Source organism: Schistocerca gregaria, chromosome 8, assembly GCF_023897955.1.
Source record: "Schistocerca gregaria isolate iqSchGreg1 chromosome 8, iqSchGreg1.2, whole genome shotgun sequence".
NCBI classification, from domain to species: domain Eukaryota; kingdom Metazoa; phylum Arthropoda; class Insecta; order Orthoptera; family Acrididae; genus Schistocerca; species Schistocerca gregaria.
In genome coordinates, this window is record NC_064927.1 from 85183022 (window position 1) to 85205941 (window position 22920).

A 22920-nucleotide genomic window follows, 5' to 3' on the forward strand; every position below is an offset into this window, starting at 1 on the left:
CCCTCCATAATGAGTGAAAGATCCTCATAATTCTCCCATTTTACGTTTTTAATACGCAACTATGCAGTTTGCATATGGTTTTGCGGAATCGTTCTGAATATTTCTAGTTATTCTCACACAGGAGTAACAAAGTGGGGCAAGTTGTGTTAAATGTCACATTTCACGCAAGTAGCAAATTCTGTAGCAGATGAAAATAATTCATACAATGTAGGCCGGTATTGCCTTCAGTTAAAACTTCCGGGCTGAGAGGCCGTGGTCGATGTATAAAATATCCACTTAACGTTTCGTCTCTCTCTGTGGGCGACATCTTCTGAGGTCATCCGGCTACTTGTCTCCCGCAGATAGAAACGGAACGTTAAGTGGAAATTTTATACATCGACCACGGCTTCTCACCCCGGATGTTTTAACCGAAAATAATTGAGTCAGCTTAGGTTTCTCTGACTGAGCCACAACGTGGGAACGGCCGAGTCGGGGCGGTTTATAGCCTCCTTCACGGGTGGCCCGAGAGAAAGCCAGCGACACGCCGCCCTTCCGGCGGGCGACAGTCCTTGTACAAGACGGCAGTGGGATAGCGCCCTTGTCCCATAATCTAAAACTCAAAGCCGCGATTTCTCCACTACGTGGAAAGCTGGCCCAGACTTGGTTTTTCGCTGCCAAGGCGTCGATTAACACAAAAGACGGTCTGGCGCAGCTACGGGCCGCGTTGGAGAGGTGTACTCCTTGTAACCCCCCCCCCCCCCCCCCCCCTCCCCACACAACTGCTGCTGGCTTGGGACTCTGCAGAAACATTTAGATGGTTCCGTTAGCGACGCGTAAACCTCGAGAACGTTTCAACTTAAAACGCCTCCCAGAAGCCACCCACAGGCTGAAATTGAGTGACGTGGGGTAATGATTCCACCAAACACAATGTTTTGAGGGAAGACAGAGGATTGCCGGAAATTTTGTTGCGGGAAGATGATTGGGCAGCCATTGCTGCAGAGTAGAAGACACTGAGGCTACACTCGATCCGAGAAAAAGGGATTTGTGTTCTGACTGCTTTAGCGAGCAGTCGTATTGCTCTGTATTGTCAGCTACGGCAGCGTGGACAAGAACACGTTATTTCTGCGACCGCGCATCGTCACAGTTGTAACTCCTTCAGTCATCTTCACTCATCCTCATAAATTAAGGATAGTTGGAGAATGTGGTGCCACACAACGTGACACAACACAAAACCGGCACTAACAGCATAGGCACATAGGGACCACACACGACACAGATCTGTAAGTCCAAGGTATTGGTGATAAGTTGAGAAAACGGTCCCAAAACACATGTGCTACAAAATGCCACTGTTTCCTGCGCTTGTACCCCGACAACAACATGGGATATGATCACCATGCACACGTACACAGGTCCCATAAGGGTTGGCATATCTGCATCAGGTAGTCAAGCAGCTGCTGGGGTATAGTCTCCCAATCTTGCACCAGTGCCTGTCGGAGCTTCTGAAGTGGTCTAGTGGTTTGTTTCGTACGCATGTACCCCGACAACAATATGGGATATGATCATCATGCACAAGTACACAGGCCCCACAATGGGTTGGCATATGTGCATCAGGTAGTCAAGTAGCTGCTGGGGTATAGCCCCCCAATCTTGCACCAGTGCCTCTCGGAGCTGCTCTCTGCTGGAATCGTTGCCATAATCTTGAGACCACACTTTGTGGCACACGGAAGGTCCGTGCTACGACCTGCTGTGTTTGACCAGCCTCCAGTCACCCTAGTATTCCACTCGTCATAACGTCACCAATATGTGTTTAATGAGCCATTTTTAACACACAGTCACCATTAGCACGTCTGAAAAGTCAGCACTCTTAATCGCTGCCCCAACACACCTCTACATATGTGGACCGCTGCCACGCCACCGTGCGACGACAGCAGGTCAAATGCACCGCATGGTCATACCCCGAGGTGATTTAAACCCTCAAACCACCCGCCAGAGCGTTGTTTGACCATGCATCAGTATTATTCTAAATTTATGAGCACGAGCGTGTATAGCAACCCGTCAAGAGATGCAGGCAATCGAAGGCAACATCGGGTGCAACTGCAATTATTATTGACTAATGTACGCAGCAGCGGCATACATTTGTCAGCCTCATGTTTTCTAGTTAGCGTCTTGTTCCATCTTGCCAGAGCGATAGAGCTCGCGACATTTGATTACCAGTTCGCACCATTCATGACCGCCACTTTACGTCATTTTTTTCGATTGACTTGTGATAAGACACACACAGAATTTTGTGCAGTACGTCTAGATAGGGAGAGTGTCAGCCCACACCGAAGCTATTTCAAATTTTACTGCGTATATTTCAACTGTTCTCTTCTTCCACTTACGCAAAATTTTAATAACACTCTAATTATATATACACTAAGATGGTACCTGTTCTTTCGGACATGTCCGAAAGAACAGATACCGTCTTAGTATATATATATATATATATATATATATATATATATATATATATATATATATATATATATATATATATAGTTAAGGCTCACCGGCCACTTGACCATCTTCTTCTTCTGTGCGAATGCACAAACATTGCCGGAACTCTTACGGGAATCGGAAACGCGCCGCGAGTAATGAGTATAATGGGCGGGGGCACTCCGAATGTAGTGCTGGACAATACGTGGAGAATGTGGGTTTCGCGAGAGGCTTGCCAGCAGTCGTGCTATCCTCTGTGTCCGCGGTGGCTCGGATGGATAGAGCGTCTGCCGTGTAAGCAGGAGATCCCGGGTTCGAGTCTCGGTCGGGGCACACATTTTCATCTGTCCCTGTTGACGTATGTCAACGCCTGTAAGCAGCTAAGGGTGTTCATTTCATTGTAATTACAATCTAATTAATTGGTCTCTGCTGAAATGAATAAATTCAGTAACTATTCTGACGACACGTACCTGTTAAGAATATCGGTTTCTTGGCTCATACCAATCATTAATTTTGGGGGGTTGTAAAAAAAAGATAAAGATTTAAATAATCTTATGTGAGGAAACTGATCACACTTAGCAGGCTCAACATAGCAATGTCAGATATCGTGTTATACAATTAAATATGTTCCTTTCTTGGGTTAATTATTTAAATTTCTAAATTGTATAATTACATAATAAACTTTAACTTTCATGTCACGACTCGGTAGCAAGTTCCCCAGGTAATTATGCCTAAACATAATTTTTCTGAACCCCACAATTTGACCGCTAGTGTGGAGTGAACCTGTCTAAATAATAATTTTACTTATCTTTGGATATACAGAGGTGTGGCGGGCTCCCTCCGAAGAAGATAGTGGAACTTAGTCCGCCTACGAGCTACGTAAGACGCGCTCGCCATAAAAGTCTTGAAGCTTCTGATGATTGGTATGCCTACGGAAAGATTGCGACTTGAGCCACCCTGACCTCTGCGTGTTCTTCGTCTCTTCTCGCGAGAGATGGGACGCCGTAGAGCAGTAGTCGCACAGACGCAGGCAGAGCAGCGGGTACTCACCGAGCGCGTGGCTGAACTGCCTCTCGACGGCGGACAGCGCCAGCTGGCGGTACCTGGCGGCGGCGGGCTGGCCCGCGCCCTCAGCAGACAGCAGGTGCCTGGCGGCCGCCTGCACCACCTGCGCCAGCGACGCCGCCGTCGACGCCCACTCGGCCGTCGTCACGTCGCTGCAACACCACGGGGCTCTGAAATAGCAAACGTGTTGCACTTCTCCCACACAGAGACCTGCACGGAACACGATCCGAGTCGATGTATACAGGGTGTCACAAATAGGTAAGGCCAAACTTTCAGGAAACATTCCTCACACACAAAGAAAGAAAATATGTTACGTGGACATGTGTCCGGAAACGCTTAATTTCCATGTTAGAACTCATTATAGTTTCTTCAGTAAGTACTATACTTCCTCGATTCACCGCCAGTTGGCCCAATTGAAGGAAGGTAATGTTGACTTCGGTGCCTGTGTTGACTTGTCACTCATTGCTCTACAGTACTAGCATCAAGCACATCAGAACGTAGCATCAACCGGTTGGTGTTCATCACGTGGTTTTACAGTCAGTGCAATGTTTACAAATGCGGAGTTGGCAGATTCCCATTTGATGTATGGATTAGCACGGGGCAATAGCCGTGGTGCGGTACGTTTGTATCGAGACAGATTTCCAGAACGAAGGTGTCCCTGCAGGAAGACGTTCGAAGCAACTGATCGGCGTCTTAGGGAGCACGGAACATTCCAGCCCATGGCCCGCGACTGGGGGAAGACCTACAACGACGAGGACCCCTGCAATGGACGAGGCAATTCTTCGTGCATTTGACGATAACCCTAATGTCAGCGTCAGAGAAGTTGCTGCTGTAGAAGGTAAAGTTGACCACGTCACTCTATGGAGAGTGCTACGGGAGGACCAGTTGCTTTCGTACCACGTACAGCGTGTGCAGGCCCTATGAGCAGCTAATTGGTCTCCACGGTTACACGTCTGCGAATGGTTCATCCAACAATGTGTCAATCCTCATTCCAACGTGATCAAATTGTAAATTTTCACAATCAACATGTGTAGACTGACGAGAATCCGCACGAAATTGTGCAATCACGTCTTCAACACAGATTTTCTGTGTACTTTTATGCACGCATTGTTGGTGTCTTGATTGGGCCCCATGTTCTTCCACCTACGCTCAATGGAGCACGCTATCCTGATTTCATACGGGATACTCTACCTGTGATGCTAGAACGTGTGCATTTACAAGTACGACACAATATCTGATTCATGCACGATGGAGCTCCTGCACATTTCAGTCGAAGTGTTCGTACGCTTCTCAACAACAGATTCGGTGACCGATGGATTCGTAGAGGTGAACCAATTCCATGGGCTCCACGCTCTCCTGACCTCAACCCTCTTGACTTTCATTTATAGGGGCATTTGGAAGCTCTCGTCTACCCAAGTCCGGTACCAAATGTAGAGACTCTTCGTGCTCGTATTGTGGACGGCTAAGATACAATACGCCATTCTCCAGGGCCGCAATAGCGCGTCAGGGATTCCATGCGACGGAGGGTGGATGCACGTATCCTCGCTAACGGAGGACATTTTGAACATTTCCTGTAAGAAAGTGTTTGAAGTCACGCTGGTACGTTCTGTTGCTGTGTGTTACCATACAATGATTTATGTGATTTGAAGATAAGTAATAAAATGAGCTCAAACATGGAAAGTAAGCGTTTCAGGAATGTTTCCTAAAAGTTTGGCCGTACCTTTTTGGAAAACCCTGTATAAACATCTGAAAAGGTGTTCAGCAGGACTTAACACCGTTCCTCGCACGGAATCTGATGAGATTCACTGGGAACGTGCGCACAAACCACCAGTTCTTGGAAGGGGAGGCCACGACGTTGGGATCACAGATTTACTTCAAACTTTGTAAACCTTTCATAGGTCATTAGAATAACGTAATGTGCGGGTATTAAGGTGCACTACTCTGGCAATTCCGAAAAAACCACGAGAGAAGTTTTACGCTCCTGTTATGTGACGCATGTATTTGTGAGTAGGTGCCACAAAAGGTTCTAATGGTTCTAAGCATTATGGGACTCAACATCTGAGGTCATCAGTCCCCTGGAGTTAGAACTACTTAAACCTAATTAACCTAAGGACATCACACACATCCATGCCCGAGGCAGGATTTGAACCTGCGACCGTAGCAGCAGCGCGGTTCTGGACTGAAGCGCCTAGAACCGCTCGGTCACAGCGGCTGGCGTAGGTGCCACAGGTTAGGGTTCGTGGTATTCAAGTGGTTGCTGGCACGGTAGCTCAGCGTGTTTGGTCAGAGCGTTTGTCGCCCTCCTGCCGGCTGAAAAAAAAAAAAAAGAAAACAAAAAAAAAACTGAGTGAATGGGTTTTCTGCCCCCCGTTACCTGCGTGTTCAGGGCGGCGGAATGCCACGCCAAGCGTCCCGGGTTTGATTCCCGGCTGAGGCAGGAGAGTTTCTCCGCTTAGGAACTGGGTATTGTGTTGTTGTCATCATTGTTTCATACCCATCTCCGACGCGCAATTCGCCTAATGTGGCGTCGAATGCAATAAGTACTTGCCCTCAGCGTTCGAACTTCCCCGAATGGAGGACTCCTGGTCCACAATGCCGTACGCTCATTTCCATTTGAGTGAATGCGTGTCATGGGATGTCCGATCCGACCTAAATGCAACGAACAATAAAGAACAAAATGAGATTTAAAAACATGGTTAGCGTTCCAGATTCGTGAAACGAACGTGTCTGTGGCGACTGTTCGACTCCCGCTCGAACTTAATTTTAAATCTGTGCTCCCGGATGAAAGAGAAATTTTTCGAAATGTCAGCGATGTGTGTTATCCCTTAAAAATTCTGATCATTCTCTGTAAATGAGGGATAACTGCATTCATCCGATGTAGTAGATGCCGTTTCAATTTATGTTTCCCATGTCTTTATGAAAATACCATCCTACAACGTGTGATGTCGAGAGCGCATCTGACGAGTAATTATGCTTACTCTTGTGTTCTGGCACATTGTGCCTTACTATATTACTGAATAACGCCATTCGTATCATTATTTGTCGAGATTTGACTTCGGCTTTCCAAACCTGTTCCACGTCCTTGAAAATTTAATTGAAATATTACATAGACAAATAACATATGAAACTCACTACAGATTGATGATAATTCACGTGGTTTTTTTCATTGTATTACGTCTTCAATGTCATATGATTTATAATGTTACTAGGGATTAAAAAATAACTGTTTGCAGGATTCGAATAGTCTTGTAATCAACGACTCTTCTCCCACTCATTCGCGTAGGTACAAACGGCACATAATAGGCACGTTAAAATTCTCTTACGATTTTCTCGGAGCTGCAGCTTACTGTTGCACTTCATGTTGTTTTAGTGGCTTAGTAAAGGTGCACAAATTTTGAAGTGAATCCGTGATCCCAACGTCGTGACCTCCAATCTCATTTCACCGGAATTGCACGTCCAGTGCATAGATATATGGTGCTAGATACCATCAGAAACCTAATGACAATTTATTGAATCCGTGCCAAGCAGAGTCAGCTCAGTAGTTAGTGGCAAACATGGACCGACACACTGTTTACTAAGTGATCGTCGTGGTTTGACTCACTACTGTAAACATTACAGGAATATGAGGAAGAAACCATGTTCTCTGGATGTAGGCCGTATGCAACGAGCAAACGTATTTATTTCAAAATCCTGGTCAGTTCTTCCTCTTCTTTCAAGTCTAATGGCGTGAAAAACTTAAGGACGAAAGTAGCTTCTGTATGATGTGTATGTATGACGTGACAAGTAACACAGCTCGAAAAAAACTTGGAACCTACATAGGTGGTTGGTGGTGGTTGTTAGTGTTTAACGTCCCGTCGACAACGAGGTCATTAGAGATGGAGTGCAAGCTGGGGTTAGGGAAGGATTGAGAAGGAAATCGGCAGTGCCCTTTCAAAGGAACCATCCCGGCATTTGCCTGAAACGATTTAGGGAAATCACGGAAAACCTAAATCAGGAGGGCCGGAGACGGGATTGAACCGTCGTCCTTCCGAATGCGAGTCCAGTGTGCTAACCACTGCGCCACCTCGCTCGGTCTTGGAACCTATATAGACAGAACTGACACAGTATGTTGCGAAAAATTTTTGGCTATAACGCACAGAGAGAAAAAATAACTTTTATAAGTGTTTTTTTTTCATATTGTGAGCAACAAGACATGCACTTCGTCCTTCAGGTTGATAGTGTTTTGGTGCAGCCCTCTCAGAGGCTTCACAGAGTCCCAGGTCTGTGCGGATACACTTTCAGTATAGCTGATCTATTCCACCACCTCCTAAAATATTAAATATTCTTTCTGAAATATCATGTACAGCAGGCTTTCCTTATGAAAATAAACATTAATTCTGAATACAAATACAAAAGCAGAATGTATGAAAGATTACTATGAAACCTACAAAAAATCAGTTTCAGTTCTGCCGGTACACGAGCGGTAAAGAAAGAAAGAAAGCAGGGGAGAGACTGACAGCGAGAGAGAGAGAGAGAGAGAGAGAGAGAGAGAGAGAGAGAGAGAGGGGGGGGGAGGGAGGGATGAATGACTAACAAGATCTACTGTGTGTATTCGTGGTGGTTTTAGTTGTATAAACATTAGGCCGTCTTCTGCAGCATGTTAATGCTCCTGACGTTTGGTCTGCTAATGCTAGAGACATCGCCTGAGGCTTTGTAGACACTAGTTTCACTTTAAACGGACTCACCAAGCCGAATTTTTAATTCACATCCACGAAACGATCGAGTTGTCACATCTTCGGACCGCTATCCAAGAAACGCGGAGACGCGCTGGCATGTTTTACTGAACTTTTCGAGGAGAAGAGTTGGTGCTGTTTGCTTTATTTCGCTCTAGGGCACACATCTTCTCTAATTTGAGTCCTGTTCTGTTGTTGTGCTTTTGTGTTTCTATGGCATCTTCGTACAGCCCAGGGTAGTAAAGGCTGTAGGTAAACGAATTTGATAATTACCTGGTCGTAGTGCATGGTCTGTTACTGCCAATCTACCTGTGCTGGACAGATGTTGTTCTGCTGATAGTATGCCTGACGGCAGTTGCAAGGGATTTCCTGTACTCCTGCTGTAGCAACTGGTGGGCGCAGATAGTTTGCAGTACTGAATGGTATTCAAGCACCTCTCTATATGGTTTATGTCAACATCATGTCTTCTTAGTACTCTGCCGATGCTATCTGGATGCTTCGGATCTTTCAGGATACAGTACATCATTTATCTCTCTGCAAGAAGAGCGATTTCTTCTGGAAGTAATTATTTAACTTTCGAGCTCTTTGTGCAAGTACTACGGTTCACAGATTCCTTTAACACTGTATGCGAATGTCTTTACTACTTCACTTTCCTACTTGAGATCGTGGATGGAATTTTTGTGAAGGGGCCTCTTTTTTTCAGTAAGCGTTCTGTACATTTAGTTCAAAAATGGTTCAAATGGCTCTGAGCACTCTGGGACTCAACATCTGTGGTCATCAGTCCCCTAGAACTTAGAACTAGTTAAACTTAACTAACCTAAGGACATCACACACATCCATGCCCGAGGCAGGATTCGAACCTGCGACCGTAGCAGTCGCGCGGTTCGGGACTGAGCGCCTGAACCGCTAGACCACCGCGGCCAGCGTGCATTTAGTGACCTGAATTTCCATCGGTTTTGCCAAGTATCTGTAAGCCCGTAAATGATATTTGTCAGTTTTTCTCTTTTCACATTACGCAGTTCTTATTATAATTCAGAAATATAAAAATGGTGACAAGTTGATTGACTACACGCGGCCACGAAAAAGTCATGAACGTACCGAAACTGCCACAGTGGTTCAAATGGCTCTGAGCACTATGCGACTTAACTTCTGAGGTCATCAGTCGCCTAGAACTTAGAACTAATTAAACCTAACTAACCTAAGGACATCACACACTTCCATGCCCGAGGCAGGATTCGAACCTGAAACCGTTGCCGTCGCTCGGTTCCAGACTGTAGCGCTAGAACCGCACGGCCACTATGGCCGGCCCGAAACTGACAAGTCGGTTTCTCCTTGGCCATGTCAATAGGGCTGATTCGTATCGTATGCGTCAATTACTGAGTAACGAATATTCCACAAAAATCGAAATAGCTTTTCGTCACGGCTTGAAATTTTTTTACCATCACGTATTCTTCCTCGCATTTGGTTAATGCCTGACACTCTTCAGGCCGGAAGTTTTCGTATTATTGCAATTCGTTCCTCTCGGCGGCGTCTGAGCGACGGAAATGTTTCGTTACTCAGCTGTTCGTGTCGTCTCGACAGTTCTCGCATTCCTGCAATTTCGTTTCCTCAGCGGAGCAAATCGTTTTTGACACAAAGTACTGAATATATTTCTCCACTCGCTATGTTTTGCATCTCTACATGCAGTTCGCGTCCGACCCGGGTGGAGTCGGCAGTATCCGTAATCCTTCAGTTCCTTCTTTTCAGTCTACGATCTCTGCCGTACGGCGGTTCGCCGGCTTCTCGAAATGCCACATCGCTAAATGGCGGCTTTACCAGGGCTGTGGCGAGTTTCGGTAGCGAGTGTCGGTAACATTGCTGCTGTTTTGACGGATTGCGTGTGATTGTGTCGCCACTGCAGGGACTGGTCGCCGTAAGGCACAAGTGTAAGAGTGGGCCTACATGAGACAGCGGAGCGGCGATTCAGTTTGCAACTATTGGTTTCATATGATAACGAACCCTCCTCCTCCCCCAATGAACCACAGATCTTGCCGTCGGTTGGGTGGCTTGCGTGCCTCAGCGACACAGATAACCGTACCGTAGGTGCAACCACAACGGAGGGGTATCTGTTGAGAGGCCAGACAAACGTGTGGTTCCTGAAGAGGGGCAGCAGCCTTTCCCGTTGTTGCACCGGCAACAGTCTGGATCTTTAATGAAAGGCAGACGCACAGTTTTAGCATTTGTAGACTTAGAAGCAGCTTGGGGCACTGTTGACTGGAATTCTCTCTTGCAAATTCTGAAGTTAACAGAGATAAAATACAGGGAGCGAAACGCTATTTACAACTTGTACGGAAACCATTCGGCATTTATAAGAGTCGAGGAAAGTATTTGTTTGGAGTGTACCCATGTATGGAAGTGAAAAGTGAACGATAAAAAATGGCTCTGAGCACTATGGGACTTAACATCCGAGGTCATCTGTCCCCTAGACTTACAACTACTTAAGCCTAACTAACCTAAAGACATCACACACATCCATGCCCGAGGCAGGATTAGAACCTGCGACCGTATCAGCAGCGCGGTTCCAGGCTGAAGCGACTAGAACCACTCGTCCACAACGGCTGGCGAACGATGAAAAGCTTAGATAGAAAGAGAACAGAAGCTTTTGAAAATAGATGGGTCGATCACGTAACTAATGAGAAAGTATTGGATAAAATTGAGGAGACAATAAATCTGAAGTCTGTGGCACAACTTCAGCAAATGAAGATATCGGCTGACAGGGTACTTCCTGAGACAAGGTATCACCTGTTTAGTACTGGAGGGAAATGTGTTGGGAGCGGCGGAGGGAGGGGGGGGGGGGTAGAGGGGAACAATCGTAGAGGGACAACAAGAGATGGATATAGTAAGCAAATTTAGTAAGATGTCGGTTGCAGTAGTTACTCGGATTTGAAGAGTCTCGCACCGTATAGACTAGCATGGAGAGTTGCATCAAACCAGTCTTTGGGCTGAAGACCACCACAACAACAACAAAATCATGATAAATAGGTGAGCTCTTCTAATTTCAGCTGTTATCATTAATGCCGGTGCAGCCTCGGTGTGTGTCGGTCAGTGTACAGATGGCAGAAGCCTGTTCAGGGTAGACAACTCTCAAATGTCGCACACACCAGGATAGTCATTCCTTCAACTTACTGGGTGGGGAAAAATTGTTTATGTGTAATGGCTGCATCAGCAATAACATCATGAATCGACTATTTCGTAACGGGTATCCGACAATATTAGTTACATACGGCAGAAATGTAGACGTTAATTTTACAGCCCTAAATCTGAAACACTGTTTCTTTAAATTTTCATCTACAAAAACTCACTATATCAAATTTGAGTGTGCTCTTGACGGGCTCGCCATCAATTTAGACAAAATGTGTGTGAATTCCTGAGGGACCAAAATGCTGAAGTCATCGGTGCGTAGACTAACACTCTACTTAAACTAACTTATGCTAAGACAAGACACACACCCATTCCTGAGGGAGGACTCAAACCTCCGGCGGGAGGGGCCGTACGATTAGTGACGATTCAGACCACGGCATCTAAGAGGTCATTCACACGATCTTTAAATCTCGGTTCAAAGTGAGCGGAGGAAAGTAGCGTCTGGTTAGATGTGCCATAAAGTACGCATCAGTATACACTGCACAGAAATAAAATCATCATGGTGTTAGGTCCTGAAAGGAAATCAGCAATTTTTGCTTTCTCTTTGGCCATTGTATGGTACGTCGCAACAGTAAACAATACAAAAAGGAGAAAACAGCCGATACCCGTAAAAGTCTGTTCAGTATGAACTAATCGCGGTCCGACAAGGCCTTGAAGGCTCAACGGTTTCAACCGTTTTTAGCAAACAGAACACAGCATGTTGTTATCAATGGAGAGGCGTCTACAGACGTTAAAGTAACCTCTGGCGTACCACAGGGGAGTGTTATGGGACCATTGCTTTACACAATATATATAAATGACCTAGTAGATAGTGTCGGAAGTTCCATGCGGCTTTTCGCGGATGATGCTGTAGTATACAGAGAAGTTGCAGCATTAGAAAATTGTAGCGAAATGCAGGAAGATCTGCAGCGAATAGGCACTTGGTGCAGGGAGTGGCAACTGACCCTTAACATAGACAAATGTAATGTATTGCGAATACATAGAAAGAAGGATCCTTTATTGTATGATTATATGATAGCGGAACAAACACTGGTAGCAGTTACTTCTGTAAAATACTTGGGAGTATGCGTGCGAAACGATTTGAAGTGGAATGATCATAGAAAATTAATTATTGGTAAGGCGGGTACCAGGCTGAGATTCATTGGGAGAATCCTTAGAAAATGTAGTCTATCAACAAAGGAAGTGGCTTACGAAACACTCGTTCGACCTATACTTGAGTATTGCTCATCAGTGTGGGATCCGTATCACACGGGGTTGACGGAGGAGATAGAGAAGATCCAAAGAAGAGCGGCGCGTTTCGTCACAGGGTTATTTGGTAACCGTGATAGCGTTACGGAGATGTTTAACAAACTCAAGTGGCAAACTCTGCAAGAGAGGCGCTCTGCATCGCGGTGTAGCTTGCTGTCGATGTTTCGAGAGGGTGCGTTTCTGGATGAGGTATCGAATATATTGCTCTCCCCTACTTATATCTCCCGTGGAGATCACTAATGTAAAATTAGAGAGAGCGCGCGCGGAGATTTTCCGGCAGTCGTTCTTCCCGCGAACCATACGCGACTGGAACAGGAAACGGAGGTAACGACAGTGGCACGTAAAGTGTCCTCTACCACACACCGTTGGGTGGCTTGCGGAGTATGAATGTAGATTTAATTAATGCAGTCGTTCCACGTCAAGTCGCCCTGCACGCATACTCATAGGCCTTTCATGCATCTGTCTGCTTCCAAATATTGTTTTGCAATGGTCTTGACAAGGAATAATGAGTCGTTCTGCCCATGTATTTTCAGCACGTTACAACTGTTTTCGTTGAGGGTCAATTGTCAGTCACTGTATGAAGCGCCGATTCTTTGGAGGTCTTGTTGCATCTCCCTACAATTTTCTAACGTTCTTTGAGTACAGCAACATCATCGACAAAGAGTCTCACGGAGCTTCCGGCGGTATCCACAAGTTCATGTATATCCAGTGAGGTGACAGAGTCATGGGATACGCCCTACTATCGTGTCGTACCTTCTTTTGCAGAGCGTAGTGCAACAACGCGATCTGGCACGGACTCAAAAAGCCGTAGGAAGTCCTCTGCGGAAAAACTGAGCCACGCGGCCTCCTTAGCCGTCAATAATTACGAAAGTGCTACAGCTGCAGGATGTTGTGCGCTAACTGACGTGTCTGCTACCTTCCACAAATTGTTGATGGGGTTGATGACAGGCGATCTTGGTGGCCAAATCATTCCCTCGAGTTGTCGAGAATGTCTTTCAATCCAATCACGAACAATTGCGCCCCACTGATACGGTGCATTGTCATCCATAAAAATGAAGTCAGTGAATGTCTGCAAATGGTCTCCAAGTAGCCGAACATGATCGGCACAGTTGGGCCAGAGAACGCTGTCCATTCCATGTAAACACAGCCCACACCATTATGGAGCCACCACCTGCTTGCCCAGTGCCTTGGTGACAACTTGGGTCCACGGCTCCTAGGCGTCTGCACTACACTCCAACCCTACCGTCGGCTCTTAGCAACTGAAATTGGGACTCATGTGAGCAGGTCACGGCAGCGATTTGCTCACGAGCCTAAAAGAGGAGCAGCAGGCGATGTCGTACTTTTAGAAAAGGCACTCGCGTCGGTCGTCTGTTGGCATTGCCCATTAATGCAAAATTTCGTTGCACTGTCTTAATGGATACGTTTGTTGTGCATCCAGCATTTTTGCACTTATTTCAAGCAGTGTTGGCTGTCCGTTAGCACTGGCAACTCTAGGTAAACGTCGCTGCTCTCGGTCTCGAAGTGAAGACAGTCGGCCACGGCGTTGTCCGTGGTGAGAAGTAATACCGGAAATTGGGTATTCTCGGCACGCTCTTGACACTGTGACTCTCGGAATATTGAATTCCATAAAAGTTACCGAAATGGACTGTCCCATGCGTCTAGCTCCAAATACCATTTCGCATTCAAAGGCTGTTACTTTCCGCCGTGCGCCAATAATCACATCGGAATCAGCACAAGTGACAGATACGCCATTGCTCTGCCCGTACATGGGTTGTGTACCCGATACTACCGGTTTCTGTATGTGTGCATGCCACTAATTCAGTGCTTTAGTCACCTTAGTTTATTCTGAGCAATAGACTATGTGATCAAAAGTATCGATGTCGGTCGGTGAGGCCTGGCACGAAGTCAGCTTTCCAAAATATCTTTAAGGTGTTCTATAGGATTCAGCTCAGGACTCTGTGCAGGCCAGTCCATTACAGGGATATTATTGTCATGATACCACTCCGCCACAGGCCGTGCATTATGAAAAGGTGCTCGATCGCGTTGAAAGATGCAATCATCATTCCCGAATTGCTCTTCAACAGTGGGAAGCAAGAAGCTGCTTAAAACATGAATGTAGGCCTGTGAAGTGATAGTGCTATTCAAAGCAACGACTGGTGCAAGCCCCTTCCATTAAAAACACGATCGCACCGTAACACCACAGCGTCCGAATTTTATTGTTGGTACTACACACTCTAGCAGAAGACGTTCGACGGGGATTGGCCACTTTGGATAGCCAAATTTGGCATTTACCGGCGTGATGTGTGACTTATGTGCAGCCGCTCGACCAGGAAATCCAAGTTTCCTCACCTCCCGCCTAACTGTCGTAGTACTTGTAGTGGATCCTGATGCAGTTAGGAATTTCTGTGTGATGGTCTGGATAGATGTCTGCCTATTGCACATTACGACCCTCTTCAACTGTTGGCGGTCTCTGTCAGTCAACAGATGAGGACGGCCTGTACGCTTTTGTGCTGTACATGTCCCTTCACGTTTCTACTTCACTATCACATCGGACCTAGAAAAGTTTAGGAGTGTGGAAATCTCGAGTGCAGACGTATGACGCAAGTGACACGCAATCACCTGACCACGATTGAAGTCTGTGAGTTCCGCGGAGCACCCCATTCTGCTTTCATGATTCCTAATGACTGCTGAGACCGCTGATACGGAGTAACTGGCAGTAGGTGGAAGCATAATGCACCTAATATGAAAAATGTATGTTTTTCGAGCTGTTCGGTTACTTTGATCAGATAGTGAACTTGTGTCATAAATTTCGTGGACAGTGATTTTTTTATAATAATTTAAATTTCTAATTACCTGTCCATTTGTAAGGTACATTTTTTTTTAACTGAACAAGCCTTGAAGCTGAAACTTTAGAGTTTACAGCAGCAGAGAAGGCTGGTATTACGAGTGGAACAAATTTTTGTTTAAGATCGCAGTTGTTATAGACTACATCTACATCTACATCTACATCTACATCTACATCTACATCCGTACTCCGCAAGCCACCTGACGGTGTGTGGCGGAGGGTACCCTGAGTACCTCTATCGGTTCTCCCTTCTATTCCAGTCTCGTATTGTACGTGGAAAGAAGGATTGTCGGTATGCTTCTGTGTGGGCTCTAATCTCTCTGATTTTATCCTCATGGTCTCTTCGCGAGATATACGTAGGAGGGAGCAATATACTGCTTGACTCTTCGGTGAAGGTATGTTCTCGAAACTTCACCAAAAGCCCGTACCGAGCTACTGAGCGTCTCTCCTGCAGAGTCTTCCACTGGAGTTTATCAATCATCTCCGTAACGCTTTCGCAATTACTAAATGATCCTGTAACGAAGCGCGCTGCGTTGGATCTTCTCTATCTGTTCTATCAACCCTACCTGGTGCGGATCCCACACTGCTGAGCAGTATTCAAGCATTGGGCGAACAAGCGTACTGTAACCTACTTCCTTTGTTGTCGGATTGCATTTCCTTAGGATTCTTCCAATGAATCTCAGTCTGGCATCTGCTTTACCGACGATCAACTTTATATGATCATTCCATTTTAAATCACCCCTAATGCGTACTCCCAGATAATTTATGGAATTAACTACTGGCCATTAAGATTGCAACACCAATAAGAAATGGAGATGATAAAGAGGTATTCATTAGACAAATACATTATACTAGAACTGACATGTGATTACATTTTCACGCAGTTTGGGTGCATAGATGATGAGAAATCAGTACCCAGAACAACGACATCTAGCCGTAATAAGAGCTTTGATACGCCTGGGCAATGATTCAAACAGAACTTGTATGGCGTGTGCATGTACAGATGTCCATGCAGCTTCAACACGATACCACAGTTCATCAAGAGTAGTGACTGGCGTATTGTTGCTCGACAATCATTGACCATGCGTTTTCAATAGGTGAGAGATCTGGAGAATGTGCTGGCCCGAGTAGCAGTCGAACATTTTCTGCATCAGAAAGGCCCGTACAGGACCTGCAACATGTGGTCGTGCATTATCGAGCTGAAATTTAGGGTTTCTCAGGGGTCGAATGAAGGGTAGCGCCACGGGTCGTAACACATATGAAACGTAACGTCCACTGTTGAAAGTGCCGTCAATGTAACAGAGCCGCGTAACCAAGGGCACCCCAGAACATCACGACGGGTGATACGCCAGTATGGCGATGACGAATACACGCTTCCAATGTGCGTTCACCGCGATGTCGGCAAACACGGATACGACCATCCTTTTTTTTTGTCATCAGTCTACTGACTGGTTTGATGCGGCCCGCCACGAATTCCTTTCCTGTCCTAACCTCTTCATCTCAGAGTAGCACTTGCAACCCACGTCCTCAATTATTTGCTTGACGTATTCCAATCTCTGTCTTCCTCTACAGTTTTTGCCCTCTACAGCTCCCTCTAGTACCATGGAAGTCATTCCCTCATGTCTTAGCAGATGTCCTATCATCCTGTCCCTTCTCCTTATCAGTGTTTTCCACATATTCCTTTCCTCTCCGATTCTGCCTAGAACCTCCTCATTCCTTACCTTATCAGTCCACCTAATTTTCAACATTCGTCTATAGCACCACATCTCAAATGCTTCGATTCTCTTCTGTTCGGGTTTTCCCACAGTCCATGTTTCACTACCATACAATTCTGTACACCAGACGTACATCTTCAGAAATTTCTTCCTCAAATTAACGCCGGTATTTGATATTAGTAGACTTCTCTTGGCCAGAAATGCCTTTTTTGCCATAGCGAGTCTGCTTTTGATGTCCTCCTTGCTCCGTCCGTCATTGGTTATTTTACTGCCTAGGTAGCTGAATTCCTTAACTTCATTGACTTCGTTACCATCAATCCTGATGTTAAGTTTCTCGCTGTTATCATTTCTAATACTTCTCATTACCCTCGTCTTTCTCCGATTTACTCTCAAACCATACTGTGTACTCATTAGACTGTTCATTCCGTTCAGCAGATCATTTAATTATTCTTCACTCTCACTCACGATAGCAATGTCATCAGCTAATCGTATCCTTTCACCTTGCATTTTAATTCCACTCCTGAACCTTTCTTTTATTTCCATCATTGCTTCCTCGAAGTACAGATTGAAGAGTAGGGGCGAAAGGCTACACTCTTATTATTCCCTCTTGGTTGTTGTACATATTGTATATGACCCTTCTCTCCCTATAGCTTACCCCTACTTTTTTCAGAATCTTGAACAGTTTGCACCATTTTATATTGTCGAACGCTTTTTCCAGGTCGACAAATCCTATGAACGTGTCTTGACTTTTCTTTACCCTTGCTTCCATTATTAGCTGTAACGTCAGAATTGCCTCTCTCGTGCCTTTACTTTTCCTAAAGCCGAACTGATCGTCACCTAGCGCATTCTCAATTTTCTTTTCCATTCTTCTGTATATTATTCTTCTAAGCAGCTTCAATGCATGAGCTGTTAAGCTGATTGTGTGATAATTCTCTCACTTGTCAGCTCTTGCCGTCTTCGGAATAGTGTGGATGATGCTTTTCCGAAAGTCAGATGGCATGTCGCCAGACTCGTATATTCTACACACCAACGTGAATTGTGGTTTTGTTGCCACTTCCCCTAATGATTTTAGAAATTCTGATGGAATGTTATCTATCCCTTCTGCCTTATTTGACCGTAAGTCCTCCAAAGCCATTTTACAGTCCGATTCTAATACTGGATGCCCTATCTCTTCTAAATCGACTCCTGTTTCTTCTTCTATCACGTCAGACAAATGTTCACCCTCATAGAGGCTTTCAATGTATTCTTTCCACCTATCTGCTCTCTCCTCTGCATTTAACAGTGGAATTACCGTTGCACTCTAAATTTTACCACCGTTGCTTTTAAGGTCACCAAAGGTTGTTTTGACTTTCCTGTGTGCTGAGTCTGTCCTTCCGACAATCATATCTTTTTCGATGTCTTCACATTTTTCCTGCAGCCATTTCGTCTTAGCTTCCCTGCACTTCCTATTTATTTCATTCCTCAGCGACTTTTATTTCTGTATTCCTGATTTTCCCGGAACATGTTTGTACTTCCTCCTTTCATCAATCAACTGATGTATTTCTTCTGTTACCCATGGTTTCTTCGCAGCTACCTTCTTTGTACCTATGTTTTCCTTCCCAACTTCTGTGATGGCCCTTTTTAGAGACGTCCATTCCTCTTCAACTGTGTTGCCTACTACGCTATTCCTTATTGCTGTATCTATAGCGTTAGAGAACTTCAAACGTATCTCGTCATTCGTTAGAACTTCCGTATCCCACTTCTTAGCATATTGACTCTTCCTGACTAATGTCTTGAACTTCAGCCTACTCTTCATCACTACTATATTGTGATCTGAGTCTGTATCTGCTCCTGGGTACGCCTTACAATTCAGTATCTGATTTTGGAATCTCTGTCTGACCATGATGTAATCTAAATGAAATCTTACCGTATCTCCCGGCCTTTTCCAAGTATACCTCCTCCTCCTGTGATTCTTGAACGGGGTATTCGCTATTACTAGCTGAAACTTGTTACAGAATTCAATTAGTCTTTCTCCATCATCATGATGCTGTAAACAGAACCTGAATGGATCCGAAAAAATTACGTTTTGCCATTCGTGCACCCAGGTTCGTCGTCGAGTACACCATCGCAGGCGCTCCCGTCTCTGATGCAGCGTCAAGGGTAACCGCAGCCACGGTCTCGGAGGCGATAGTCCATTCTGCTGCAAATGTCGTCGAGCTGTTCGTGCAGATGGTTGTTTTCTTGCGAACGTCCCCATCTGTTGACTGAGGGATCGAGACGTGGCAGCACGATCCGTTACAGCCATGTGGATAAGATGCCTGTCATCTCGACTGCTAGTGATACGAGGCCGTTGGGATCCAGCACAGTGTTCTGTATTACCCTTCTGAACCCACCGATTCAATATTCTGCTAAGAGTCATTGGATCTCGACCGACGCGAGCAGCAGTGTCGCGATACGATAAACCGCAATCGGTATAGGCTACAATCCGACCTTTATCAAAGTCGGTACGCATTTCTTCTCCTTACACGAAGCATCACAACAACGTTTCGCCAGGCAACGCCGGACAACTGCTGTTTCTGTATGAGAAATCGGTTGGAAGTTTTCCTCACGTCAGCACGTTGTAGGTGTCGCCACCGGCGCCAACCTTGTGTGAATTCTCTGAATACTTAATCATTTTCATAACACAGCATCTGCTTCCTGTCTGTGAAATTTCGCGTCTGCAGTACGTCATCTTCGTGGTGCAGCAATTTTAATGGCAAGTAGTGTAGAGTTAATTTTCGAGTTTTATGTGGAGCTAGAGCTGTTGGGTGGAGGCGGCGCCTACCTGGGCTGCTGCAGCACGTAGGTGGCGGCCGGCGCGGCGTCGTCGCGGCAGAAGCAGGTGTGGAGCAGGTCAGCGCGCAGCGACAGGTCGGCGGCTGCGGCGTACAGCGCCTCGTACGTCTCGCCGTCCAGCCGCCGCGGCAGCGCGTAAGGCAGGTACTTGTTGCCCACCAGGCACTGCGGGCACGCAACACCCAACACACAGCTCACTCACACTGTCTGGGCGGCCAGCGCGCAAAGCGCAGCGGCGTCGGTGGTCGGCGAGCACTGAATGGAAACAACCCCCCGAGTCAGCTGCAGTTTTAGGTATCTGCTACATTGTTTATTTCTTTCGAAGAAAATCCGCCTGCGGGAACAGTCGAATGATAACAGTCAATACAGTTTCAAGGCGCCGTTGCAGTTAAGGCTCTAGGCACTTTAATGTGCCGCTGACATCTACTGACGAGGTGAGGTTCCCAGCGGTGCGATTGACTTAATGAATCCGTGTATTCGATTATCTAGGTTAAGGTTGGCAGGGGGTCAAACTGGAGAGGCACCACACGACATTTTAAATTCCACTGTCTGTACTTTTACAAACAAATTCATAAAACTTTACCAGCATGAGCAGGAAGGGTTCAGTTTGGTTCAAAAGGCTCTGAGCACTATGGGACTTAACATCTTAGGTCATCAGTCCCCTAGAACTTAGAACTACTTAAACCTAACTAACCTTAGGGCATCACACACACCCATGCCCGAGGCAGCATTCGAACCTGCGACGTAGCGGTCGCGCGGTTCCAGACTCTAGCGCCTAGAACCGCTCGGCCACACCGGCTGGCGGAAGGGTTCAGGATTCCCGCTCATAGCAGAGGAAGTTCAAAAATATAACAATACATATATTTTTTTACGTGTGAAATGTCATCATTTTTTCACTTACTATAGGCTGGATTCGTTGCTGTAAGTACACTTTTCTTCACAAGTAAGAGAGATTCTTCGATGAAGTTTGCACAGCATACAACCCATACTTACAGGTGCATAAAACTGTAGAGATGAAGTTTGCACAGCATACAACCCATACTTACAGGTGCATAAAACTGTATAATTTTCCCTATCTATTAAAAACTGTGCTAAAAATTGAGATAATTAACCATAAAATTTAAGTTTCTTCTAAACATGAAGTTTAAAATGTAACAGCTCATTCATATTTTCATTAATTAAAAAAATTCTAGAGTTTCATACACCTGTAAGTATGGTTTGTGTGCTGTACACAATTCTTCGAAGAATCTTTCTTACTTGTGAAGAAAAGTGTACCTATAGCAACAAATGCAGCCAGTAGTAAGTGAAAATATGATGAAACTTCACACGAAAAAAAATTATTTTGTTATACTTTTGAACTTACATTGCAATGAGTCTGAATCCTGAATCCTTCCTGGTCGTGGTGACAAAGCTTTATGAATTTATTTGTAAAAGTATAGACAATGGAAATTAAAACGTCGTGTGGTGCCTCTCCTACTCCAAGTCGGCCCGTTTTACGTCCTATGTCCCTCAAGACCCTGGTGGGTCCACAGGTGCCTGTAATGGACGAAAAAAATTTCCAAATTTTGCGTGACACTCAGTACTTTACAGAAGAAGTACTACCTGGACTCATTGTGTGGTGTAGTGGATAGGTTAATGGCGCTCAAACGCAGAAGCTTCTGGGTTCTGATCACGTCAGGAAAGTTAAATTTATTTATCTTTAAATCTCTGTCGAAATGACTTTGATCATCACTTTTAGTCAGTTTACTAATTTAAATGTAATTTTTCATTTCCATTCCTTTTCCACTAAATTTTAATATTAACATCAGCTTCTTCATTTGCTCTCTTTCTCTTCCTAACATTATTTTCCTCCTCGAAGTTTTTGGTCCGTGTGTTTTTCATTAGCTCCGTTTAGCAATTTAGATTTAATTTCGTTTGCTTTATCATTATATTTTTTGTCTGGTTATTGCGTTCATTGTATCTATACATCATTCTGCTTGAATTTCATTTTACTTCCAAAACCTTCTTTCGTTGAAATCTTAGCTGGGCTGTTTTTTCCATAGTCTAATATGCGTTTCAGTTATGTTTCAACTGTTTGTATGACGATTAAAAGGCAAAAGAACTTGCACACCCTGTTGTAAGGTGTCAGGCAAATCCAACACCTTCCATGAAAACGCTGACATGATAAGCAAATCCAGTAGCATGTCACATAGCTCCGAATAAATCGGGACATTAAATTAACCAAAGTAATACGAGTAACGAATGAGCAAATGGAATACCACAAACTAACACAAGAATGCCTAAATGCATGTCGTACCTTCCCACCGTGAGACCGACGCAGTTCCGAGGGGAGAAACGAGAACAGAAGCCGAGAGCAGAACCGTCTTAAGCTAGAAGGCCCTACGGTAAGGGACGGACTGGACACCCGCGTCGGCAGCCTAGCGCTAAGATTACCACCCGCACGTTTTAGCGTGAGACTTTATCCCGTCTCCGTTATGTCATGGACCCCCCCCCCCCCCCCCCAGCTCATGTTAAAAGCTAGAACCCTCCAGAAAAACATTATAAATCTTACGATAACACAAAAAAGGCCACTACCAACCGCAAGATTTAGCGTGAGACTTTTTCGTGTGTCTGTTACATTAGGACCACCCCCCCCCCCCCAGCCCATGTTAAAAGATAGAGTCCTCCAGAAGCACAGTATAGATCTTACGATAACGCTAAAAGGACCACACCAGCTGCAGGTTTAGCGTGAGACTTTTTAGCGTCTCTGTTACGTTGCAAACTTTAAAAACATTGCCGCACCACGAAAAGTATAACGTTTCTCACTAGATAGACAGTATTTTTGTAGGCGGAGCTTAAGGTTAACATTGAGACCCTGATTGGTCAGATGAAAACACAACCAGATAGT

At 45.3% G+C, this 22920-nt stretch overlaps 1 protein-coding gene across 1 annotated transcript in view; it reads right to left on the reverse strand.

Annotated features, from left to right (window-relative positions):
• Positions 1-22920, reverse strand: part of LOC126285291 (protein qui-1) — a 1482105-nt gene that overhangs the window by 881468 nt on the left and 577717 nt on the right. Inside the window, exons 5-6 of the mRNA XM_049984579.1 lie at positions 20023-20198; positions 3505-3671 (exon numbers count right to left, since the gene is read on the reverse strand). Of these exons, the coding sequence (XP_049840536.1) occupies positions 3505-3671; positions 20023-20198 (343 nt within the window). The remainder of the gene's footprint in view (positions 1-3504; positions 3672-20022; positions 20199-22920) is intronic.